Source organism: Humulus lupulus, chromosome 7 (assembly GCF_963169125.1).
Source record: "Humulus lupulus chromosome 7, drHumLupu1.1, whole genome shotgun sequence".
NCBI classification, from domain to species: Eukaryota; Viridiplantae; Streptophyta; class Magnoliopsida; order Rosales; family Cannabaceae; genus Humulus; species Humulus lupulus.
In genome coordinates this window covers 81,554,268-81,581,008 of record NC_084799.1, presented here as the reverse complement: position 1 = coordinate 81,581,008, position 26,741 = coordinate 81,554,268, and the positions used below count along the sequence as shown (strand labels likewise).

Here is a 26,741-nt window from a genome sequence, read left to right as displayed (position 1 = left end):
GTCTGGCTTCCCTTTGGCTTGCCTTAGCTTAACGTTGCACGTGCTTTACACTAACAAAAACAGAAACTTTTAACTCTTTCTTTAGTTTATATTGGGCTTCTAATCTTAGTTTTATGATCTTCCCAATAGACCGTTGTAGTTAGTTAAATCTTTCTCAACACATTGTTTCTTTTACATGGAGATTTTTTCTTAGAGACATTAGCATCTTGTTAGCTATTCATATGTTGTATTCTTATAATAATAGTACTTATTGATATATCAAACATATACTTACAATAGAAAATGAGTGTACATACATAGGACCATGTATTGTCACCTCTGTACATGCGGTTTCATATCAATGAAAGTGTGCCTTAAAACTTAGACTCAAACCCATTTTCCACGGTTGCACATTTTCTAATTTAATATCGTATTTGGATGCTGGATGTTGCTTTTTATCATTCTTTGTGTCGCTTTACAATGCAGGCATAGTTTTTTCTTATTTCAATATCATATTTGATCGCGTTTCGTAACGTTCGTTGCTCGTCAGAGTTGTTCATGTCGTTGTTCCTTGAGTTAAGTCGTTTCTCACCTCTTTGTCGTTTTACAAATTCTTGTCGTTTATCATTTTCTTACGAATTACGATTGATGAAGGCCAAGCAAACCCCTTTTTCATAATCCTGCGGCAAAGCAAACCACTCCGACAGCCATTGCAGAGCAATTGATCATTCCTGCTTACTCTTTCTTGGTCTTCAATTCAATACCAAGTCATTTTCTTTGCTTCAGTTTGGGACTTATCAATTACTTAATTGTATTTGCTTGGTAGTCTCATTCAATGCTTCTTTTTTTTTTTTTCTGAGGAACACAAATGAAAGAGTCCACATAATTTACAAGGCAGTCTTGGGAAAGTGATGGTCAGCTTTGCATGGTAGTTTACAATTCTTCGCATTGACTTTTATCTTCTTTTATTTCTAATTTCTTTTTATGTGTTCTTTCGTTTTAAATATTTGTCTTTATTAAGTATTATACTATGTTTTCTTTCTTGCGATTTTTATCAAGTGTTTTAACAAGACCATTATAATAACAATGTATTAATTTTGTTTCCACAAAACTATAACTGATTTTATTTGGTTGTATATTCTGTTTTCGATTCTTATTAACAATTCTTAAGTATGTGTTTTATAATCTATAAAAGTGGAGAAACTTATTTTAGAATTGAGTCCTCCGAGTCTTAAAGATTGACTAGTTCTATTAAGATACATTATAACGGGTCCTTTTTTTTTGTTTTACCAGCAATATAGTCTTTGTAGGTTTAATAATAGATTTTAATCTTTGACCTGGGATATCAGTACCCCACGTATTAAGTAAGAAATCGTCTAGTCAGAAAGTTGTTTTTTAGAGTAATGATATATATGTCTACATTTTTTATACCCAAATATTACGTACACTTACCGGACAAGTCACTCTAATTTAGTGGGACTCATCCAAACTAAACATAATTGGTTAAAAAAAACTTTAATGTTTGAGTGTAAAAATCATTGTTAAAAAAAAAATGGTTGGGGTAAAAAGTGTGCACATATCATTATTTTTTTTAATAAATAGAAAGCTGTCAGTTAGTTAACATTATATGGTTGTTGCTTTCAGACTGGGCCCTTTTGCTTCCTTATCTGATTTTCATCGGTACTAAAAAAAGTGTTAATATGAATAAACAACACACAACACGTTATAAACTTATAATTGAAAGCTGTGAATGGTGTTCTTAGGCTTAGCCTAATAATGGCACCACACCTCTCCTATTTATATAGATACATATTTATAAATAATAATGATGTAATAAAATCAAAATAGAAAGCTTTAAATGTTTGTGAATTTTCTCTGTTACTTTTTCTGTGGCAGCACCAATTGCAATTGATATCACACAGCTTTTTTAGAGCTACAACATAAGAATTACAGACACAAATATGTCATCACAATAGTATAAAGTAAAAAAAGAGCGGAAGAAAAGCTTTATATGAACTCTAAGACAGATAGATACTAGCTTCCTGTGCCAGTCTATAACTCAATAGTATACTTTCCCTTCATTACCAGCCAAGATGATATACTTATCTTTCCTTGTCAAGTTAGTGCACTCAAATCCTAAAGCATCGGCAATCTTTGACTGCACATAATTTGCTACTTCAAACCTGGATTTACCTCCAACCCCACATGAACACTCTTCTGGTAACTTCTCCTGAGCCAAGACAGTACATGAGGTTATTGGATTCAAGAGTAGGAATACAGGGTCCATGACTTTGTACCCACCAGCTGTTGTTCCATAGAACATGCTCACTTGATAATCCAAGGCAACTGGAACTATTTCATCAGTTAACTCTGCAAACAAAGGACTAAACCTCAGCAAGTATGGCTCCCTGCAAGTAGTTCCTTCAGGACAAACCACAAGGTCACTTTGGCTTAGCAACTTCTCCATCTTCTCTGAGTCTTTCTCCCTATTTCTTGTTAACCGGACGGTCTTCATTGGCGCGATCAGCTCGGTGATTCTACTCAAGCTGTAAGTGACTGCTATGACAGGTTTGCTTATAGCCATTGAAACATAGATAGGATCAAGCAGAGTTCTGTGATTGCATACATAAAGGGTACCCTTCAATTTTTTTCTGGTGTTGGTTTTCGATGTGAGATGAGAGCTTTCACTTGGGATATGTCTGGAGCCAGTCATTCCAGTGAAGGATAAAATGGGTAATTGTAAATAATTGGGAAGGAAAAGGGCAACAATTAGTCTGATTATGAAAAGAAAAATTCCAAAAGGAAGCCAAGAAAACATCTCCAAGGTGGCTATAAAAGTAGGTCTGAAAGCCAATCTTCCATCATGGAAAATCAATGGTTTTGGGTATTTTTTCCTGGGAAGAACTTGCCAACTTCTCTTCTCAGTTCCACTTATCAAGTAAACCACCTGGTAGAACATAAAAACATGATTGGTTTTTATCATTACAAGTCTATAACTAAACATAAAAAAACACAAAAAAAAAAAAAAAAACAGAGGAGAAGATGAGATAAACCTTGCAATGAGAAAGGAGTTGTTGATCAATTGACTTTCTAAAGCTAGTGATACCTATAACTGAAGAATCAAGTTTCTCTTCCCCAAGTGTCTTATTCAAAACCATGTCACCACTTTTTTTCTTCTCGATAATGCCAACAAAGTACCCACAAACAACTTTCAATTCTCTCCCCACAATTGCATCAGCACCTAAGTAATCTATAAGGAAGTCTTCTACCATAACTCTTGGCATATTGGTAACACCAATTTTCCTTCTAAACTTCATCACCATATCAAAACCTTCATTCCCAACATCCTCTAGGAAAAACTTGGGCAAGACAGCTCTTCCAACTCTGAAGGTTTTCCTTTCAATTGCGAAAAAGCATACAAATACCATAAGCTTCATGCCAAATTCCTCACTAGCCAAACAAACAAAAGGGTATAGAAGAAACAAGATTAGAGCTCTTAAGAGCCCTCCAGCTTCAAAAGCAACCAGCATGAAATAAGGAAAAAGTGCAGATGACTTCAACAATGCTCCCTCCACATGAAACACTGCAGTCTGGTTTGAAACTTCTGATATTTGGCCAAGAGAAGAGGAACTTTGGAACTTTCCTCGTGGCGAGTTGGCGCTGTTGAGCTTCCGTGGAGAACTGAATTGGCTTCCTCTTCTTACCAGAAGAGTTTTGGACTTGTAAAAAAAATGCTTTAAGTTGAAAAGCTCTCCAGCCATTTCTTGTTTGTTGCTTAGATGTCTTGGTGTATCAAGGAGGCTTTTTATACAGAATGGTATGTTTGTATGGAAATTAGATAATAAAAATAAAATAAATAATAATATAAAAATATCCTCTATACTTGGAGACAGCAAATATTGAATTCATCCCAAATAAGAATACACTCAGTTTTTGGAAACAATTGTGTAATTACATATCTCAGTAATTATATTATATTTTAAAATGCAATGGGTGTTTGGACATCACATGATAATAATTTATGAATTTTTATTGTTATATTTGACAAAACAGTTAATAATTATATACAAAAATAATATTATGTAATAAATATATTTTAAACTACACAGCGTAATTACATCTAATTCTCATGAGGTTATGAGAATTGGAGGGTATAATGAAGACCGCTCAATTACATTCAATTACGCAATTGTTGTGTAATTACATGGTCAAACAAACACACAAAAATAAGTAATTATTCCAAATTATACATAAATCTAATTATTGGGTGTCTTTCTAAACACACCCAAATTAAATCAACCAAAATATAATAATAAAAAAACACTAGGATAAAAACACACAAGATCATATTCATAGTATATCTGAGGATTCTTAGTCTTTCTTTCATAAAAAATACCAAAGTGAATTTGAGGCTAATAAACTCAATCATAACAAAGGAAAAATCTACTTTATGCGTGACATGTTTTAAAAGCCACCACTTGTCAATTGAGGAGAGCTTGACAAGTTTATCTGTTTATGATATACATGGTTCAATAAATTCATACACAAGTGATTAAAAATTGTGTGCTACCAAGTTCTCAGGTTAAGAAAAATCTCTTGTCACTGTTTTGCATAATGAACTACTTTTTTTGACATTCAAGAGACAAGATATATATTTATTTATATATATATATATCATTATTTTGTAATATCAGTGTATCCTTTTTCTATTTTAGCACATAAATAGTTATAGTTCCAATTTTTTATATGATAATGTACATTATAGCTATCTAGAACATCTTACAAATTTTCAAGAAATTCGGAATAAATTATGGTACCGAAACAGGGTCTAAACTGTCTGTTGCACGCGTGCCTGATTTTTTGTGTACGCGTATAAAATTTGACAGTTTGAACTCTATTTTCGGCTTCGTAAACTACTCAGAATTTCTTGAAAATTTGCAGAATATTCTAAATACCTACAATGTACACCGTCATATAAAAAAATTTGAGATTATATCTATCTAGGTGCCGAAATAGAAAAAAGATGTACCGGTGTTACAAAAAAAAGATGCGTTGTTGTCGTTCCCTCTATATATATAAGTAATGATATGTGCACCCAAAATATACACACTTAAATATTACACACAGTGATGTGATAATTTAGTTTGGCCAATCATATTTATTAAAAGTAGGACTCATTGTTTTAAAAATCAATGATATGTCACTGTGTGTAATATTTGAGTACATTGATAGACATATATCATTACTCATATATATATATATATATATATATATATATACTTGGAGGAATATGAATATGAATTTAAATGTGGTTTAAAAACATAAACTGGATTTGAATAGCACGGCAGTGAAGTGTAAATTCAACTAGTTTTTAAGGAGAGTCATTATTACTTTAAACAGTGCAACTAGTCTACGGAAAATATTGATGATCAACCAATTGGAGATATAAACAACTCAACAAATATGATAAATAGCTTCTTTTAATCCCGTTATGTGTTATGTAACACTTTCATAATTATCAATGTACTATGTGTAAAAAAACGTACAATGCCGTCTGGTTAGTTTTTTTTTTTTTAATTTATTAATTATTTTTATTAAGTTTTTATGATTCTTATATAAATTTTAAACAAATAAATAATATTATATATAAAAAAAATGACATAAACATATTAAACTAAAACATTATTTATGATTTAAAAAAATAATAATAGGATAATATTTTAGATCACAAACTACTATATTTAAGGTACAAAATATTTATGATATTATTTAAATTACACATAAATGATTCTGAGAATAAACTTTTTTATTTTTTGTAGAAGATAAATGTTATTCTAAATTCTTATTTAGTTACATAATCATACTATTTGTACACACTCGCCACTTATATATAATGTATTTATTATGTATTATATATTATTGTAATAATAATATTTTTTAACACGTGGATTTATTATTAAATATCTAATTTTGTATTAAATATTATTATAATATCTTATAATATTTAAATTAAATATCTTATAATATTTGAATTTATATTAATATAGTTATTAAATATTTATTCTAGGAAAATTAGAATTATATAATATATGTTATATATTATTATAATAACATTTTATAACATTTGAATTATATTTATATAGTTATTAAATATTTAATTTTCTATTATATATTATTATTATTATAATGATATTTTATAACATTTATATTTATATTAATATAATTAATAAATATTTATTTTTAATTAATTTTAAAAGCATATTTCATAAAATATTTGAAATATTATGTTAAAATTAACAAAATAAATTGTTAAAATAAAAAAAATGTTATACACACTTTTTATATGTGTCACACCCTCAAAAAAATTTCAAAAAATAAAATGTATGTATGGATATTTTATAGGGTTTATATCTTTTTGGACCCTATGTTTTGTCCCATTACTTATTTAGACCATGTGTTTTGACAAATTATTTTTTAGACCGTATGTTTTGTAAAATAGTTAAAATAGAACCATAAACTCAATTTTGATGAAGAAAAAATTGAATATAACAACACAGTTTTTAAACCGAATGATTTTATTTTTGTTCTGAATTGTTAGTTTGGTAAATTATTTGTGATTTTAGTTGATAAAATATTGACCAAAATCGAGTTTAGGGTTTTATTTTAACTATTTTACAAAATATAAGGTACAAAGAGATAATGAGACAATACACATAGTCCAAAAAAATATAAATTATATTTTATATTATATAATTTAATTTGGCAAAACATTTGGTCTAGAACGTTCGAGTATAGACCAAGGTGGAGACAACCCAACTAAGCCGAAATCTTAGTTTGCACAAGTCAAAATTGTATGGCCAAATCAATCAACTTCTAAATTAAGAGCCAGTGACATTATTTCCATTCAAATGAGCAATGAATTACTTCAACCACAATTTTTTTTTAATCAACCCCATGAAGATGACCGTGTAACTATAACTATATTATACATAATTATTTGTATATATATATATTATATGTATGTACACTAGAGAGAAAAGTATTTTTTATTTCCCGTTTTTCTTTCATTATTTAGCATTGAGTTGACCACATCTTTTGGTTTGCTTTAATTTGATTTCACAGTTGTTCAAATAGGTTTTCATTGGGAAATTGGAGTTTCTATGTTTAATAAGGGGTCTTAATTTAAAAAAAAAAATGCTAGATATTTTAATTATTTTTAAGATCTACACGTTTGAAATGTGTATATATATATATTTGGAAAGTGTAAATCTTGAAAAAAATGCAAAATGCAAAACATAACTCATGTTAAAAATATGTTTTGGTATGTTTTCAAGTTCTAAACTTTGAAAATGTGTATATGCACATCTTAAATGTGTAGATCTCGAAAATATACCCATAATAAAAAAATGATCTCAAACGGACACCCGAGTGAAAAATTATGTCTCTTGTAAGTATCGCATCAAGCACCATAAAGCCACCATCTAACCAACATTGAATAACCATCGAGCAAAATCATTTTTTCATGCAAATCTTGATTTTTAAGGCCTCATCGAGCTGACATCAAGCACCATTGAGCAACCATCGAGCAAGACATGATTTTTGAGTTATTTTTAAGATCTAAAAATTTGAAATTTGTAGAAAATTTACTTTGCTTGATTGTTGCTCGATTGTGCTCGATACCAACTCGATGAGGCATTCAAAATCAAGATTTTCATGAAAAAATCGATGTTTCTTGATGGTGGTTCGATGTTGGTTCGATGAGATTCTTGTAAGAGACATAATTTTTTTACTCGAGTGTTCGTTTGTAATGATTTTTTTGGGGGTAATTTTTCGAGATCTACACATTTCAGATGTGCATATACACATTTTCAAAGTTTATAACATGAAAACATACAAAAACATGTCCTTAACATTAGATATGTTTTGCATTTTGTATTTTTTTTTCAAGAGTTACACTTCCCCAATGTGTATATTGTTGGGTTTTATGCCCTTATAAAATCATGTCGGACATTGTTATCCCCAAAATTTTGTTCGATGACGTGGCAATCGGATGGGACAAGTGGCAATGCATGGTCGGTAAATGACACATTAATAGTCAATTCAATAAATATGTTGACTAAAGAAGTGCAAAGGTTGGAAGTTGACCCTGCGGAGTTGTGATACTACTAGTCAAGAAATAGATTTACCTGGTCAAGAAGTGATTTGCCCGACCAGGTAAGGATTTTTGACCGACCAGTGAGGCATTCTACCCAACCAGTAATGTGTCTTGGCCGACCAGTAATGTGTTTTGGCTGACCAGTCACATCAGAGAATAGTGATATCCGACCAGGAATGTGTTTTGGCTGACCAGTTACTTCAGGAGGTGTTTTGTCCGACCAGCTACATCAGAGAATATTTTTGTCAGGTCAGGGAGAAGTCTCACCCGACCAGACGCACAGATTAGCAGACCGGTCATCTCGAAGAGGGACTCACCTGACCGGACACGTAGTTCATCCGACCAGTCATCTCAGGAATGGGTTCATCCGACTAGTCATCTTAGAAATGAGTTTCATCCGACCAACTATGTCAAATTGAAGGAGTAGCCGATTGGATGTGTCAGAATCTCAGGAGTTAACTGCCCAGTTACTTCTTTACAGAACCTCAGTAACAACTTCAACCCGAATCGCTCACAACTACCGCATGAATCTCTAAAATATCCCGAAGTAATAGCTATATTGTTGTAATTTAAATTTGTTTATTATTTATTAATTAAAGTTAGTTGAAACAACCAAAGACCCCGTCAAAGCGGGATATTTCTCATGTACGATCCCTGAGCCTATAAATAAATGGCTCATGGCATCATTTTGGAGGATCAGATTTTTGGAGACTAGGAGACTCTCTAATTTTGAGACTTTGGGACTGTTACTTGGGGCATTTTTTGAGAGAGCTTAGAGAGAGAAAGCTTGTATTCTCTAGAGAGAGAGAAACTTTGTATTTTTCTACTTACACTTGAGAAACTCAGTTGGCTCAGGTCCATCTGATCTTAAGTGTAGGCTTCATATATCAGAACTCCAAGTGGATTAGACTATTACCAACAAATTGTGACTTAACCACTATAAAATTACTTGTGTTATGTATATTCTATTCAAGGTTTATTGTCGTTTTTGCATCTACTCGCAGTTAGCCAAAATCGTGGTCAACATTTTTGGTGCTTTCATTGAGAGCCTGAATAGAAGAAACACACCACTATCCTATCAATATGGCACCCAGGAAGCCCAGTGCGTCAACTGCAAATGAAACTGTTAGACCAGAAGGTCCTAGATTTGAGAACCCTGACACTGAGCCCGTGGTCTTTCTTGAGGAGACAACTCTAGAGGTCGTACAACTCCAGGAGGCCATGCGGGCTTTCCAAGAAGAGATGATGCAATTCAATGCTCAACATGAGTCTTTTGCCGAGGAAATGGCTAGGCAGAAAGCTGCATTCGAGCAGTAGAGACGGGAAATGGATGCTAGAAGTGAAGAGATCAGGCGACGGCAGGAAGAGGCCGACCGACGACATCACGAGGCAGCACTTTCTTTAGAAGCAGCTACTCAATTGGCCCAGGCTAATACCCAAACCGCGGCACGAGCAACCGCCCAGGGAGCAAGAAATAATAACGCTGGTCAGAAGTCCCCTGCTGGCAGAGCAGATTCTCGGGGACCAGACAGAAGTAGAAGCAATCACACTGGTCGGGCAAATGATGGGGTCCACTTTGGGACTGCATTGACACAAAGGGAGAATTCTAGAACCCCTTCCAGAATCCACCAATCAGAAACTTCTAGATCAGGAAGTCACCGGTCGAGTAGTAAAGAAGACTCCGCCTGAGCATAACCAAACCAGAACTCCTCGAGACAAGAAAACTTCACAGTATAAAGACGGGTATGGTCGGGATGAGGCTAATAGTCATCAAACTGACTGGTCAAAAGAAAAAGAAGGCAACAACCAACAAGAAGGAGGAAATGACCGCCCGGGCATTGCCGAGAAGCCGCCACTGCATCTTGGGAAGTAGCGTAGTGGGAGAGAGCAAGACTCGCGTAGTAAGCCCTCTGAAAAATCAAAGAGTACGGTGTTTGATCGGTTAGGAGAACATGCTTCCCAAAAGAATCTAAGGGACGTTTTCACCAACAAGAGGAAGACTGTCCCAGTCGAAGGGAAGATCTAACCCGCCCTACTAATCAAGTACAAATACTTGACGACACTGCACTAGATGGAAATGCCCAACCGAGAGGTTTAAATTTTGGAGCCTCGTTAGTTGCACCAGCCATCCAAGCTCAACATGACGCGCTAACAGCTGCAGTGCAGGGTTTATCTAAACGACCTTCCAGGATAGATGCAGTAGACCACAAGAGTGGCAGTCCATTTTGTTCCCGAATCAGAGCAGTCCAGCCACCGTCAAAATATAAAGCATCGGTGCTACCGGTGTATACAGAAAAAGCAGATCCCATCAGACATGTTAGGAAAATTTGAGGACCAGATGGAATTGCTCGGGGTAAGTGATGATTATAGGTGTAGAGTCTTCTCGACTACGTTGTCAGATACTGCCCAGGAATGGTATTGGAAGTTTAAGCTGAATTCCATTACCTCTTGGGAAGCATTTAGGAAGGAGTTTTGTAGACAATTCAATGCTGCCCAGACTCCACCAATTTATACCAACCACTTGGTAGATATCAAACAAGGAAATGATGAATCTCTAAAGAATTATATACATAGATTCATGAGTGAGGCCAACAAAGTAACTGCTGTAAGAGACGAGGGGAAGATGGTTGCCATATCCTCTGGAATCACTTACCGGAGCCCTTTATGGGATATTATACATAGAAATCCAATTTCAACACTTCAACAATTTTTTGACCGAGCGGACAAGTATATGAAATTGGATGATGCAATCGAGAAAGATGAGAAGGGCATAAACAATCCGGGTAGATCAGCTGACCCTCCTAAGAATGGTGGAAACAGTCAAAGAAACGTGGGAATAACGGGTCTGACCGCCATGAAGAAAAGAAGGCTAATTAGAGTTCAAATGACAAGACAACCAAGTATGACCCCCAGTTCACTAATTACACCACTCTCTCGACCAGCCGGGCGAAAATATATCTGGCTAGTCATGAGGAGGTTCCCTACAAAAAACCTCCACCCATCAGGAAAGAGATGAATAAGAGAGACATGAATAAGTTTTGTCGTTTCCATGGAGATTATGGTCACGACACGAATGAATGCAATCACCTCAAGGATGAGATAGAATTTCTTCTCCGGTCAGGCAAGTTGAAAAAGTACCAGGCAGAGAAACCCCAAGGAGAAGGAGGCAGCAACAATCCCAGGTTCAAACGACAGAGATCTCCACCCTTGCAACCCGAGCCTGTGGACTTTACCTTAGACACTATATGTGGAGGTCCACACTTGGCTGGGGATAGTAACAAAGCAAGGGAGAGGTATGTCTGGACACTTCGACATGAGTTGGAGTGCTAGGATCAGATTGGGTGAACGGATCTTGATCAAGAACCACTGGAATGGCGAGTGTCTATGGATATATTATCACTAAATACCTCTTTCAAAGTGATAGCTTAATTTCAAGTTGTTTAACTTGTTATATAAGTTTTTTTTATGAGCTGGTTATTTGCTAACCAGTCATTTATTTTTGAACAATTTTTGTTGTTTAAGACTCGTTATTAGACACGTTTTGTCCTTTTTTAATTTACGAGTAATAAAAGAGACGACACGCAACGTGGTCGATTCTTGCTACAAATATGCATGTGTTAATTTTTCGAATAGTGTTCAACTGGTCAGTAAAATTGGATAGTGTTCAACTGCTTGAATATTTTCCATATATTCTATGTGTTTCACGAGTAATTAACTACTCGAACAAATTCGGTCAAGTAGCAAGTGACCAAGGATCTTTCAACCCTCGATCACTTGGAGGGAACATGGGGTATAGTGGTATATAATTTAACACAGGCAATAAGAGCACGAGTTAAGATATTTGTTTTTAGGCTGACTTGTAAATTTTCGAAGTAAAAAAAGACCATTAAGCTAACTTGTTTGACAAAGCTCAAGTAACTTGGAATTTTTCAAAATTTCAAGTTAGAAGAAAATATTCGTGTGACAATAAACATTATGCTCATAAAATGTTAGAGTAATAAGAGTGTGAGAAATTATACTTAGTAGGGACTTATGAAATGTCTAGAATTTCTAAGTTAGAAAACTAAGTACTCATGCGAAAATATAAGACATACATCATAGTGACTTTACTATTCACAAAAAACTTATAATGTTTTAAGCCTAAAAAGACTTAGAGTGTTTCAAGTTAGCAAATAAAAGTAAAGTATGAATGCCAACAGCTCGACCATACGAGAATAATATCAAAGCTGCTAAGCAGCAATTGTCTTCACAAAAGTATAAGAAAAAAGAGTAAACTACTGGCCAGGTACAAACTTTAGCTGGTCAGGTGCAAAGTTTTCCTGGTCGGCTGAGCATGTATCACTGGTCGAGTAGGAAACTCTATGGTTTGATAAGAAGCTCCCAGGTCGAGTAAGAGTGTCTACTGGTTGGGTAAACTAGTCCCTGGCTGGTCAACACCATCGTCTACATCTAGGACCTCCTCTGGTCAGAATGATAGAGCAGGAGAGGCAGGCACAATGCCGGATGGAAGAGCTGCCTCCTCAGTGGCCTTGGCTTCGCATTTGGTGAGTTCTCCGGCCTTGTCTTCTTCAGAGAGAAATTCGAGGTTGAGAGGCTTGTTTAACTTCCCAATTTGATAGAAGCAGTTGAAGCAAATTTCTTCATAACAAGCCATATCAGTTTCCTTCTCCTGTTTCAGCTCTTCATTCTCTTGAGTCTTCTTCTTCAGCTGGTCGGTCAATGTCTTATTGTCCTGGACTTGCTTGTTGTTCCCATCAACCAACTCCTTCAACGATCTATCTCGGTCAGCAATTGTTTTCTCAGCTTGCTCAGTCTTTTCTTGGAGATATTTCTTGACTTAGTCAGACTTTCAATCTTTACCTGGGCTTCCACCAATTGATCATTCAAGACCTTGACTAGCTCCTTATAGTTGACTGCTCGGCGTTTAGCATGACTAACAGTAATGAGTCCCTGGAGTAAACCAAACAGAAAATGAATGTAAAACAAAAATATTCACTACACAGTGAAAACATTTCTTTGAGAAGAGAAATCAAATTACCCCAGATAAAGACATTTTTTGGGAAATAGTAATAATTTTGAGAGATTCAGATAAAATACAGGCAAATTGTTTCGAATGCCTTGTGGTGTTCGGGGGTATAAGGCCTAAAGTGTGTCCAAGCGGCTGTGCGGTGCCCGAGCGGCTAGGAGTATGTCCGAGGTGTTGGGGCGTGTCCAAGGAGCTCGTGTGTCCGAGGAGCTAGACGTGTTTGAGGAGCTGGGCATGTTCGAGGAGCTGGGCGTGTCCGAGGTGTTGGGCGTGTTTGAGGAGCTGGCGTGTCCGAGGAGTAAGGAGGCATGTTTGAAGAGCTGGAAGGTGTGTCCGAGCAGCAGGGAGGCGTACCCGAGGGCCAAACAAGGGCCAAGAATGCTCGACCAGCTACGTGTGGGTTTCGACCATGCGAGGCAAAACGCCGAGTCCGAACGACTACAAGGGATCCGAGGGGCTAAGGTTCACCCAACCGGATAGGTGCGGGTTCCGACCACGCAAGGTGAATTGCTAGATCCAAGAAGCTAAAGCATTCCAAGGAGTTACGTGAAGACCCGAGCGGCTAGGAGTGGTCTGCGGGAATAAGGCCTACCCGATCGGATAGGCATGGGTTTTGACCATGAGAGGCGAGCCCAAACTGTATTCGAATAAATTCTGAGCACAAACCAAGTCTGATCCGCTCAAACTCATGGAATATTTTGCCTCTCTATGGCAACAACCCTAGCGCTGATAATGTAAAAAAAAAAAAATCAGAAACACAATTTCCAAATATTAAGGCACAAAAATAAGATCAAGAAGGGAACTTCAAGGGTTTCAAAAAGTTTCAAGAAAACTTTAAAGTTAATACAAACCCATAAACTCGAAAATGCAATGGAAGATGAGAAACTGATAACTACCTTTTTCATGGACTGAAAAGTTCAATCGTGGGTTTACTTGAAAAGATGGGAGAATATAGAAAGTCATTTTTTTTGGAATTGTGGGACACAGAGAATATTAATGTTACTGATGAGTCACCACGTGGAGGCAACTGCTAGGATATTATCTGAATTTCTGATTGGCTATTCAATTTTTAGAGATTTAAATGACCGGGCTTTTATTATTAGTGAAAGTTACTGACCGGGTTGAAGCTTTTGGATGACGTGAATAACTATCAACTAGAGAAAAAGTTTATCATATGAGAAAATCATATAATGAACTTGGGGGCAAATGTTATCCCCAAAATTTTGTTCGATGATGTGGCAATCAGATGGGACAAGTGGCAATGCATGGTCAGTAAATGACACATTAATAGTCAATAAATGTGTTGACTAAAGAAGTGCAAAGGTAGGAAGTTGACCCTGCGGAGTTGTGATACTATTGATCAGGAAATAGATTTACCTGGTCAAGAAGTGATTTGCCCGACCAGGTAAGGTTTTTTGACTGACAAGTGAGGCATTCTACTCGACCACTAATGTGTCTTGGCCGACCAGTAATGTGTTTTGGCTGACCAATCACATCAGAGAATAGTGATATCCGACCAGGAATGTGTTTTGGCTGACCAGTTACTTCAGGAGGTGTTTTGTCCGACCAACTACATCAGAGAATATTTTTGTCAGGTCAGGGAGAAGTCTCACCCGACCAGACGCACAGATTAGCAGACCGGTCATCTCGGAGAGGGACTCACCTGACCGGACACGTAGTTCATCCGACCAGTCATCTCAGGAATGGGTTCATTCGACTAGTCATCTTAGAAATGAGTTTCATTCGACCAGCTATGTCAAATTGAAGGAGTAGCCGATTGGATGTGTCAGAATCTCAGGAGTTAACTACCCAGTGACTTCTTTACAGAACCTCAGTGACAACTTCAACCCGAATCGCTCGCAACTACCGCGCGAATCTCTCAAATATCCCGAAGTAATAGCTATATTGTTGTAATTTAAATTTGTTTATTATTTATTAATTAAAGTTGGTTGAAACAACCAAGGACCCCGTCAAAGCGGGATATTTCTCATGTACGATCCATGAGCCTATAAATAAATGGCTCATGGCATCATTTTGGAGGATCAAATTTTTGGAGACTGGGAGACTCTCTAATTTTGAGACTTTGGGACTGCTACTTGGGGCATTCTTGGGGCATTTTCTGAGAGAGCTTAGAGAGAGAAATCTTGTATTCTCTATAGAGAGAAACTTTGTATTTTTCTACTTACACTTGTGAAACTCAGTTGGCTCAGTTCCATCTGATCTTAAGTGTAAGCTTCATATATCATAACTCTATGTGGATTAGGCTATTACCAACACATTGGGGCTGAACCACTATAAAATTACTTGTGTTATTTATTTTCTATTCAAGGTTTATTGTCGTTTTTGCGTCTACTCGCAGTTGGCCAAAATCGTGGTCAACAGACATGTAACGCGATTTTATATTGTCGATAAAAGTAGTAGAAATCATTTAGTTTGAACAACTGTGTTGCTTGCTTGTTTTATTACATGATTATTGAAATAATACAAAAATTTATTAAATCATGAACATATGGATAGTTATAATTATAGTGACTAGGTCACAGTGGATTATAGTTGTAATTATATGTTCAAAAGAACAAGTCCTAAGATTAGATCAATGCATTGGATTTTCACTGATTAGGCAATCTACGATATGATATAATTATACATTCGAGGTGTGATGTCTTGTCCAAGTAGATAAGATCAGATGTATTTGGTTACATCGGACTAGAACCGATATTGATTATTGATTGATAAATAAGTATCGTTGTTATCGAATCTAATCAATGTCACAACGTTGACCATAGGTTAAGTCGATTTTAATTCTGAGTGATATTATTATGCTAATTATATTATTTAAATCTTTTGACTTGTTTGTTACCAGCTTACCTTACGGTCTAGCCCATACTTACATCTTCGAGATTTAGTAGTGTAATTGAGTGGGGGTATTATTCATAGATATGAAATCTATAACTTCTATATGAGAAGTGAAAAGAAGATTTCCTTAATTACTTTGTTCAAAATGTTAAATGATTGAGATCTCATTTTTGTGATTAAATTCACGGAAATATCATTTATAAGGAACTTAGTGGGAGTTAAGGATAAAATACAGATGGGGGGTAAAACGGTAATTTGCATCCATCTCGTTAGTAAGTCATCGATAGAAGATTGACTGACTGTAACTGTTATAACAATGAATAACGTATTTATGGTTTGAAAAATACGTTCTATGAATTCAAGAGTTCAATTCCGAGTCTATAGTGGAGTCATGAGGAATTAATAAGGTAGTAAAATTATTCGTAAATAAATTCACGGTAACTTATTGGAGCTTGATTTCATGGATCCATGGTCCCCACATCACCTTTGAGTAAATCTTCTAGAATGTCTCAATTAATTGATTTAATTGTCAATTAGGATTTTTAAAGTTGACTAGGTCAATTTTGGAAAATTTACAAAGATATGAGATTTAGAGAATAAAAGAGAATCTTTGGATAAATTTATTAATATTGATAAATCAATATCAATATAAATAAATAATATTAAATCAAGTTTCAAATTATAATTAGTTAATTTGAATAAGGATTTAATTAATTAATTAAAAAATGTTTTGAATTTAGGCTCAATTGAGATTTAAATTCAAAACAAAGAGATTGGACCCAAGTCCATTTATGGCAGCCCAAGACTTTTATCTTTTTGTTTATTATTTTAATTAATTTAAATTTAAATTTAAATAAAGCCCATTAAGTTGTTTATATAAGGAATATGATATCTAGGGTTTTCATAAGGAGGTGAGTTTCAGTTGATTGGTAAGTGAAAACCTAGACACTCTAACATTTCTGGGTCACTCTCTCTTCTTCTTCTCTTCTAGATCTCTATCTCATGTGTTGAGAACCATCCCACACTAGTTCTAGGTTAATCAAAAGCTTGGTGAGGAAGACTGTATTGCTGATCTAGTTCAATCTCTTGATAATACTCTGCTATAGAAAGGAATCAAGCGTTAGAGAGATTGAAGGAATGAGTTGTTCCAGTTCTGCTGCGTAATGTAAGTTTTTACTTTACTCTGTATTTATGTCAATTTCATAGGAGCATGTTCTAGGAATTTGCATATTTGTTTGATGATATGTAAATTGTATGAAAGTATATATATATATATCATGCAATAAGTATTTTCAACACATATACACAGTTCAAACTTGTAGATCTTGAAAAAATACCCAAAATAAAAAAAAAATCACCACAAACGGACACCCGAGTGAAAAATTACGTCTATTGCAAGAATCACATCGAGCACTATCGAGAAACATTGATTTTTGTATGAAAACCTTGATTTTGAAGGCTCCATTGAGCACCATCGAGTAATGTCGATTTTCTGCAGATTTTAAAGTTTCAGATCTGAAAAAAAAATCACAAAAAAAAAAACTTAAAAATCATATCCAAATTTGTTTGAAATGCTGTATTTTATTGTCTTAAGCGAGGAATACTTGCTATTACATTGAATTCTTTTATATTTTACTTTACCCATGATTTTTTCTCAGAGAGAAAGAGAGAGAGAGTTGAGAGGAATGTGTTGAGGGAGAGATATATATTAGAAATTATAGCAAGGACATTTTGAGTATAGTAGCAACAATTAGCAACATTTTGAAATGTTCAAAATTCCTAACATTCGTTTTTAATTAGGGCCTTTATTAAGCATAGAAACTGAAATTTCCCTTTTCTTTTTACTCCAAGCATTAAAAGAAATATTAATATATATATAGCAAAGCCATTAAAAAACAAATAAACTGACTCAATAAAATCTCAAGCAATGAAAATGACAAAATTGAAAACAGCTTTCGGATTTCGTTTAGCTGATGACAATAATTTTTTTCAACTTTATAGAAATATGTAATGATATTTTATTGCATGTAAAAAAGTTGCAATTTCATTTTTCAGAATTGGGTTAATTTGTTGTATATATGTATCCAATCTCATCTCCTTGGTAAGCTATCCCACAAGAGATTTTTGTGACATTTGAACAGCTATATATGTTAGTAAGGCTTGTTCTTAAGGAGTTTGAATCCTATTGGTTTTTTCCAAATAGATCATAACCGTTGGTTATACTTTACTTAATTACTCACCCTTACAGCTATTCTTTCTTCATTATATAATTTCTACATATTATATATTAATACATATATTGTATATATACAAGAGTGACGAAGTGAAAGTTTTACATGAGTAAAGGCTAATTCAAACTTTATAATTTTAGTAAGAAACTAAAATTTTGTAATTTTTATACATTAATATTGGAAATATTTTGTCTATTATTATTAACAAAATAATAAGAACTGTATAATTTCAGTGAAGGCTCTACTCTTCCATAGAAGTGGCTCCATCATTATATACAACAATGTAGTGAAGATTCAGGTCAACTAATTGTTTTTTTGTTTTTTTTTTTGGCTATGGATAGCATGTAAAATTTTTTTTGGTAAGAGAATAGTTCATTTCATTAAGACAATTTGACATATTTATAATAGCAATATCAGTAACAACTTATTACAATTTTCAAATGAAAGAAAACATACACATAATCTTCTACTAAATCCATTAGACGCTAGTAATTTAGTGTCCAATGAATATGAAGTAATAAACTAAACTTTCTTTCTGAATAGAGACATGCCATACCAACTCCAATAATAAATAAACACCTAAATTAATTATAAGATGAAATACTTTAAAATAAATAACGATTCACAAAAACTGTTAAGATTGACTTAGAACAACAAACCATCACAAACCAAAGGACTAATTGCAGGATCTTGTTTATATAAGTCTATATGCATGTTTCTTATTGCACAAAATAACATATAATAGAATACATAAATACATGCCCAGAAGTGATTTACGTAAATAGATTCGTAAATACAACAATAAAACAATTAGAGTACTTACAAGATGTGTAGCGGAACAATGACTACACACTTTGTATTCCTTAACATTTTGTCCTTGTTGAATTATGCTAAGTATTGCAAGGAATCCAAACCGCTTTGAAACAATACAACAATTTTCCAAGTCTTTCTTTAAAACAAGCTAGTGTTTGTGTGGGTAAGTCTCAACACATGAGAAGAGAATTCCTAGAGAGAAAATTAAGAGAGAGTGGGTGGCTAGGTATAGAATATTAGAGTGAATTTTTACCTTGTCAAATTCAGCTTACCCAATGCATTCTATAACACTAGTTGTTATCCCTGTTTCCTGACGTGGGCCCGGGACGACAGTCGGGGCCCATGGACTGAGCGTCCGAGTGTGGGCCCGGCCCAGGCCCGCTGGATACAGGAATGTCCGTGGGGCACGGCCCTAGTGCGATCCTGGGCCCGGACGGTGTCCAGGGCGGCGTTCCAGGATAGTTGTCCGGGAGATGTACAGAGCTCAGGATCGCATCGAAGTATACGTAAACGGGAATGGACACTGGTAAACGGTCTGGGCCTGCGGTAAACGAACCCGGATTAGGTCGTCCCCAGTTGGTAGGGAAAAGCGTCCGGGACCCTGAAGCCGCCCCACTTCGCGTGGGGGTTGTCCCTACTTTTCACTTGTGGAAAAGGCCACCTTGGGATTGCACGCCGCTGTTTCAGGTCTGTACTGCCAAGTACTCTGACTGATCTTGTCCCCTAAATCTCCCTCATAACTCGAAGTGCCCAGACCAAAAGCACCGTTTTGTCGGGCGAAGTATAGCTCTTGGGCCACCTTATTGGGCCTTCATTAGTCTTGAATTTATGTATGTTTTATCTTTTATATTGGGCTTCCACCAGAGAAGCCAAGAGTATCCATATCTCTGATGGGCTCGGGTTATACCCGGCCCAGACCCAGTGTTCCCATGAGTCCATAAATACAGGCTATAGAACACTGGAAAAAGGATCTCTTTTCGACTGATATACAGTTACTCTGTCAAAATATAGAGAAAAACCCCATTGTAAAAGACTTTCCAAGCTCTAATACAATTGACTCATGGACTAAGGCTTATTAACGCCCCAACCACGTAAAAATCCTGTATTAATCTCCTACGTTCTACATCTTTATTCCTAGCTAATATCTACTTGTGTGGTTTCTGAAAGTCTCGGTAAACATTTTGGTGCTTTCATTGAGAGCTGAAGGAAGCTAGTGCTAACGTCAAGCCTTTACTACAATGGTGAACACACGACACACAACCTTCGACCCTAGCAATCCAGAGCAGGGCAGCAGAGACCCGCTGCCTTCACAACATCTCCCTCAGGATCTGCTCGAGAACGCGCCTCCTCAAACATCTCACCATGACGAGTCACAAGACTACGAGGGTGGGATAGAATACGAAGACGAAAACGAGGAGGAATATTACAAAGAGGAAAATGAGGGGGAATACCACGATGAAGCTGCGGATCCCGAGATCCCCGAAGGAGAGCCCAACCAGCAGGACTTAGTGGTGACCAGACTGAGGCAGCAAGTCCTCGACCAGGAATCCAGGATCGCTGAGCAAGCGGAGGCGCATCGATGGATGCAAGAGTCTCTCCAAGCCTTGCAGGCATTCATAGTCGCGCAGGGTCCGACAGCCAATCCCGCAACTGGCCCACTTCTAGGACCCATTCACGGCTGCTCCCTAGGAAAGAGAAGGTGCGCCCCATCCTAAGACGAGGCAACCCGATCGATCTGCAGGGGACGCGGTCGCGGAACGCACAGCCCCGACACGCCCCAGGGCGAGACGGGCGGGATAGATCTTTGCACCCAAGTGCCTCGATTAACAAGAACCATTGGGAGCGGCCTCGCAGCGAGGAGCATCACGACCTCAGTTCAGGGGATGATACATCCAGGATAGACTTACGCGATGGACTGAACGCTCGGAAAGAGCGGGCCCGTAAGGAAAAGATCCTCCTTCGAGGTGGCGACCTCAGAAAAAACATCAACGACAGGAGGAACGAAAGAATCCCCCTGGAAGACGGCATAGCCAGGCGGCTCACAGAGCAGCTGGCCGCTTTGAAAAAGGTCACGGACCGCTTGGTCCGCAAGCAGGAAGGCGCAGACACTGACTCCGATGAGGAGGATAAAGAGCCCTGCGCGAGGCACATCCTGGACGCTGTACTCCCCAAGGGGTTCAAGATGCCAAGCCTCACCGCCTATACTGGAAACACCGACCCCAGGGACCATCTGTCCCAATACAACCGGCTCATGACAGTGGCCCACGTCAGTGACGACGGCAAGTGCCTCTGTTTCTCGATCACTTTGGGTGGTCCTGCCGAAGAGTGGTGGAAGAGACTTAAGTCGGGATCCATCCAATCCTGGTCCGGGATACAGTCCGCGTTTCGCAAGCAGTTCGTGGCCGCCATGAGGATGGACATGCAGATTAGCGCCCTCGCAAATATCAAACAGCTCCCCACGGAGACCTTGAGGGCCTACATCCAGCGCTTCACCAAAGAAGCCTCCAAGACGAAAGTGGATGACGGACCTCGCCTGGTGGCACTACAGTCCGGGATCCGGGCCGGGTCCCCCCTCTGGGATGACATGCAGCATAGCAAGGCCGCTACCCTGGAAGAATTCATTAGGAGGGCCCAAGGATTCATCAACTGGGAAGAAGCTCAGATTCAGGCTTTTGGGTGGCCTCCGGCTCCACAGCCCAGCGCCCAGGCGTTCCCGGGATACGGGGCGCAGTTCCTGGCGTAGTCCTATATCGCGCCCCCCGTCGCCCCGGGACCAACCGTCGCGCCTGGAATTAGCTACACCCCTACGGTGTATGGCCCTGCCACTTCGGGGTATGCTCCGGCCCAATCCACCCACTACTCCGGATATGGAGTCACGCCGGTAGGGCACAGCGTCGCCCCTGTCGGGGCTCAGCACTCACAGGCAGGAGTGACTGAAGCGAACGTGAACCCTTCTCGGGGGAAGCAATCTGGCAAAGGCCAGAACCGTCCCGTGCTGGTCAAAAAGGGAAAGAGGGGCTACGAGCCCCAATATTCATAATACACCAATCTGGTGGACACCAAGGAGAACATCTACCCGACCACAGTAAGGGCAGTTCACTACCGGAATCCCAGCCCCATGTTCAAAGGGGGAAGGAATCCGAGGGATGCCAGCAAAAGGTGCGCCTATCATAAGGATGTGGGCCACACCACCGAAGAATGTCGGCAGCTCAAGGATGAGATCAAAAATCTCATCAAGCTGGGGCACCTCCACCAGTGGGTTAGGATGCCCGTGGGAGTCCCGGGCCTGTCAGCAGGCCCCGGACAGCCCACGGTTCCGGGAACGGCCCGGGCGTACCCGCCTCAGGGAGGGTATGCACAAGGACCCATGGCGCCGGACCCTCAGGGGGCCCTCGACGCACAGGTTCCCGGCCCTGGCATGCCTTACCCCTCAGGGGCCGCACCCCCTCGAGTTGACGGACATGTGGCCACCATCTCGGGCGGACCTCACCTGGGAGGACCGTCCAGGAACGACCAAAAGCGCTACCTAAGCGAGCTAGACCACGATCAAGAGGTATGCGCCCTTTTCCAGGCCCCAACTCAGCGCCCTAAGTTGATGAACCTCACCATCACCTTCACGGAGGATGACGCCCGCAATGTCCATTTTCCGCACCACGACCCGCTGGTCATAGATGCTCAAATCGCCAACAAGTTGGTGTCCTGCGTGTTGGTGGATGACGGGAGCTCCGTCAACCTCTTGTTCAACCCCGCTTTCATCGCCATTGGCTTGACTGAAGCGGATCTAGCATCATGCCCTACCCAGATTTACGGCTTCAACGGGGACGCACTTCTCCCCATGGGAAAGATCCAGCTGCCCGTTATGCTAGGCACTGAATTGCAGCACTCGTTCAAGTTCTGCACCTTTGTTGTGGTGGACTGCCCCACCACTTACAACGTCATTTTTGGCCGGCCCGCATTAGTCGAGTTTAGGGCCATCACCTCCATCCCTCATCTTTGCATGAAGTTCCCATGCGACAACAAAGGGGTGGGGACTGTCCGGGGAGACCAGAAGAGCGCCCGGAAGTGCTACCACGTGTCGACCCGGCCAATATATATGGTTCAGGAAGAACCCGTTGAGGACTTCGTCGACCTGATTCCTCCCTCGCCAGGTGGGAGGGTCGTCCGGGAAGAAGATGACTTGGACCCGAGGATAGGGGACGACCGCATCTTGGAACAAATGCACGAGATAGAGGAGGTATGTATCAGTGACACCGATCCAACCTGGATCATCCAAGTCGGAAAAGTCTGCCGGTGGATGTTCGGGCCGCCATCATCGCCCAAGTTAAGGAAAACCAGGATATCTTGGCATGGTCTCACTCAGACATGACTGGGATCGACCGCAACATCATCTTCCACGCGTTAAGTATCGACCCAAACACGACCCCGGTCCGCCAGAAACGTAGGCCTTTGGGGACGGAGAGGGCCGAGGCCCTTAAGCTGGAAGTTGAGAAGCTGTCTTCTATCAACTTCATACGCGAGGCTGTGTACCCCGTGTGGCTGGCCAATCCCGTCTTGGTGCCGAAACTGAATGGGACATGGAGAACGTGCATCGACTTCACGGATCTCAACAAAGCCTGTCTGAAGGACTGTTTCCCGCTGCCCCGGATCGACCAAATGGTGGATGCTACGTCCGGGTACGAGACCTTGAGCTTCATGGATGCTTACTCCGGCTACAATCAGATCTCTATGCATGTGGCAGATCAGGAGCACACCAGTTTCCAGACCGATAAGGGGATATACTGCTACATAGTCATGCCTTTCGGATTGAAAAATGCCGGGGCAACCTACCAAAGGCTTATCAATCAGATGTTCGGGGCCCAGCTAGGGAAAAACATGGAAGTCTACATCGATGACATGCTGGTCAAGTCCAAGACTTCCGGGAAGCATGCGGACGATCTGGCCGAAGCTTTCGCAGTCATTCGGAAGTACGGGATGAAGCTAAATCCCAAAAAGTGCACTTTCGACGTGGCCTCCGGGAAGTTCCTGGGCTTCATAGTGAGTTTCCGGGGAATAGAGACCAATCTAGATAAGATCAAGGTGCTGGTTGATATGGCCTCCCCATGGAGGCATAAGGACGTACAAAGCCTGACAGGGCGAATAGCCGCCTTGAGCCATTTCGTTTCCTAAGCCACGGACAAGTGCATCTCGTTCTTCAACGTCCTTCGGGGGAGCCAGCGTTTTGAATGGTCAGTTGAGTGTGAAGGAGCTTTTCGTAAACTGAAAGAACACCTGGCCCAAGCTCCGATTCTGGAAAAACCAGTGGATGGGGAACCTCTGTACCTCTATCTGGCAGTGACAGAACACGCGATCAGCGCAGCGCTGGTGTGGGAAGAGGAGAGGACGCAGCTCCCGGTGTATTATGTAAGTAAGCGATTGTTGGATGCTGAGTCTTGGTATCCATTGATCGAGAAGCTAACCTTTTGCCTGCTAATGGCATCCCAGAAGCTCCGGCCGTACTTCCAGGCCCACGCCATAAAGGTCCTGACCAACCACCCCCTGCGGCAAGTGTTACAGAATCCTGAGTCATCGGGAAGGCTCTTGAAGTGGGCCATGGTGCTGAGTCAGTTCGACATATCCTACGTCCCTAGAGTATATATCAAGGGGCAAGCCCTGGCCGATTTCATCGTTGAGTGTTCTGGGGTATCTCAGGAAGACAATGACCCCGGGGCCCCTGCGGCACCCGTATGGAAAGTCTTCATGGACGGAGCCTCGAACGAGAACGGGACCGGGGCCGGGATCATCTTTGTGTCACCGTAGGGGCACCAGTTACAAAATGCTCTTCGTTTCCTGTTCAAGGCGTTGAATAACGTAGCGGAGCATGAACCTGTCCTAGCCGGGCTGCGTTTGGCCCGGGAAGTCGGGGCAGCGAACCTGGAAATCTAAAACGATTCCTAGCTAGTTGTCAGGCAAATCTCGGGGGAATATCAAACTAAAGGAGAGAGAATGGCGGCCTATGTAACCCAGATGAGAGAGATGCTACAGACATTTACAAAGCACTCCATCCGCCAGATCCCCCGATAGCAAAATGTCTTCGTGGACACCCTAGCGAAGCTGGCCACCGACGCCGAGGCGGAGCTGGCCGGGCTGGTCCCCGTCAACCATCTTCCCGTCCCAAGCATCAGGGCCCCCGCGGTCCACACCGTCGATCACTCCATGTCTTGGATGGGACCGCTTATCCGCTACTTGACAGCTGGGGAGGTTCCAGCTTACAGGGCCGCGACCAAGAAGCTCCACTACTAAGTCCACCGATATGTCATGATGGACGGAAAACTCTATCGCCGGGGGTTGTCCATGCCCTATCTCAGATGTGTGTCCGGGACTGAACTAAGCGCCATCATGCATGAAGTGCACGAAGGCTTTTGCGGAGATCACACAGTCGGGCCCAGTCTTTCCAAGAAGATCCTGCGCCAAGGATACTTCTGGCCGACCATGAAGAAAGATTGTATTGAATACATCCGCAAGTGCGAACAGTGTCAGAGGTACGCAAAGGTTCCGCGAGCCCCCCCGACAGAAATAACCTTGGTGACTAGCCCCTGGCCCTTCGCAGTGTGGGGGATCGATCTCGTAGGATCGCTCCCAACCGAGAAGGGAGGGGTGAAGTATGCCATCGTGGTCGTGGACTACTACACCAAGTGGGTTGAGGCGGAGTCCATGAACACCATCACTTCCAAAAAGGCATTGAATTTCGTCGTCAACAACATAGTGTGTAGTTATGACCTCCCTTACAAAATTGTATCTGACAACGGGAAGCAGTTCGACAGCGCCCACTTCACGGATTTTTGCGAAAGGCACGGTATCATCAAGAGCTTCTCTGCGGTCGCCAGGCCCCAAGAAAACGGGCAGGCAGAAGCCGTGAACAAAATCCTAAAGGGGACGCTGAAAAAGAAGCTCCAGGCCTGCAAGAGAAAATGGCCCGAGGAACTGCCCCGCGTACTATGGGCTTACCGGACGACCGAGAGGACATCAACCGGCCACACTCCTTACTCCATGGTTTATGGATGCGAAGCCGTCATCCCCATCGAAACGACCGTCTTGTCTCACCGATGAGACATGTATGACCCCGCGTAGAACCACGCCTTTCTCCAAGAGTCACTAGATCTCATCGAGGAGATCCGGGAGGAATCGCAGGTACAGCTGAAGATGTACCAAGGCAAGATTGCGCGGCACTTCAACTCAAAAGTCAAGAGCCGAAAGTTCAGAGCCGGCGACTTAGTCTTGCGGAGAGTCTTCCTTGCTACTCAAGATCCGGGAGTGGGGGTTCTGGGCTCGAATTAGGAGGGGCCGTATGAGATCCAACACGAAGTGTGCCCCGGGACATACCGCTTAAAGCGACTCGATGGCTCGGAAGTCCCACGAGCATGGAATGCCCAGCATCTCCGTAAATACTATCAGTAGTCGGGAAAACATGTCCCAATTTAATATTTTCATTGCAAACGATGTACGCCTCAGAGCGACCCTTTTTCTAATAATAAAAATGGCGTGTACAAAACGTCATAAAGAAATATTGTAAAATAATGGGAATCTTTCCCAAGTGACCCCAGACCAGTCTCCGCTCACTTGCGGGGGTATCCCGGGTACAAGCAAATACCCGGCGGGGCGCAAGCTCAGGCTAGTCCTGGTTTGGACCAACGAGGTCCGAGTG

The 26,741-nt window shown here is 40.1% G+C and overlaps 1 protein-coding gene across 1 annotated transcript; it reads right to left on the bottom strand.

Annotated features, from left to right (window-relative positions):
* Nucleotides 1–1,824: 1,824 nt before the first annotated feature.
* On the bottom strand, nucleotides 1,825–3,876 carry LOC133788372 (probable glycerol-3-phosphate acyltransferase 3). Its single transcript, XM_062225835.1, has 2 exons — nucleotides 3,033–3,876; nucleotides 1,825–2,926 (listed from the first exon to the last, which is right to left on the bottom strand). Exons 1-2 carry the CDS (start codon nucleotides 3,738–3,740, stop codon nucleotides 2,039–2,041), a joined length of 1,596 nt encoding a protein of 531 aa, XP_062081819.1. The 5' UTR covers nucleotides 3,741–3,876; the 3' UTR covers nucleotides 1,825–2,038.
* Between the last annotated feature and the right edge of the window lie 22,865 nt (nucleotides 3,877–26,741).

Coding starts and splice junctions, on each gene's coding strand:
- LOC133788372 (XM_062225835.1), bottom strand. CDS start 3,740: ATGGCTGGAGAGCTTTTCAACTTAAAGCATTTTTTTTACAAGTCCAAA. Junction 2,927..3,032: donor AACTCCTTTCTCATTGCAAG/GTTTATCTCATC, acceptor ATGTTCTACCAG/GTGGTTTACTTGATAAGTGG.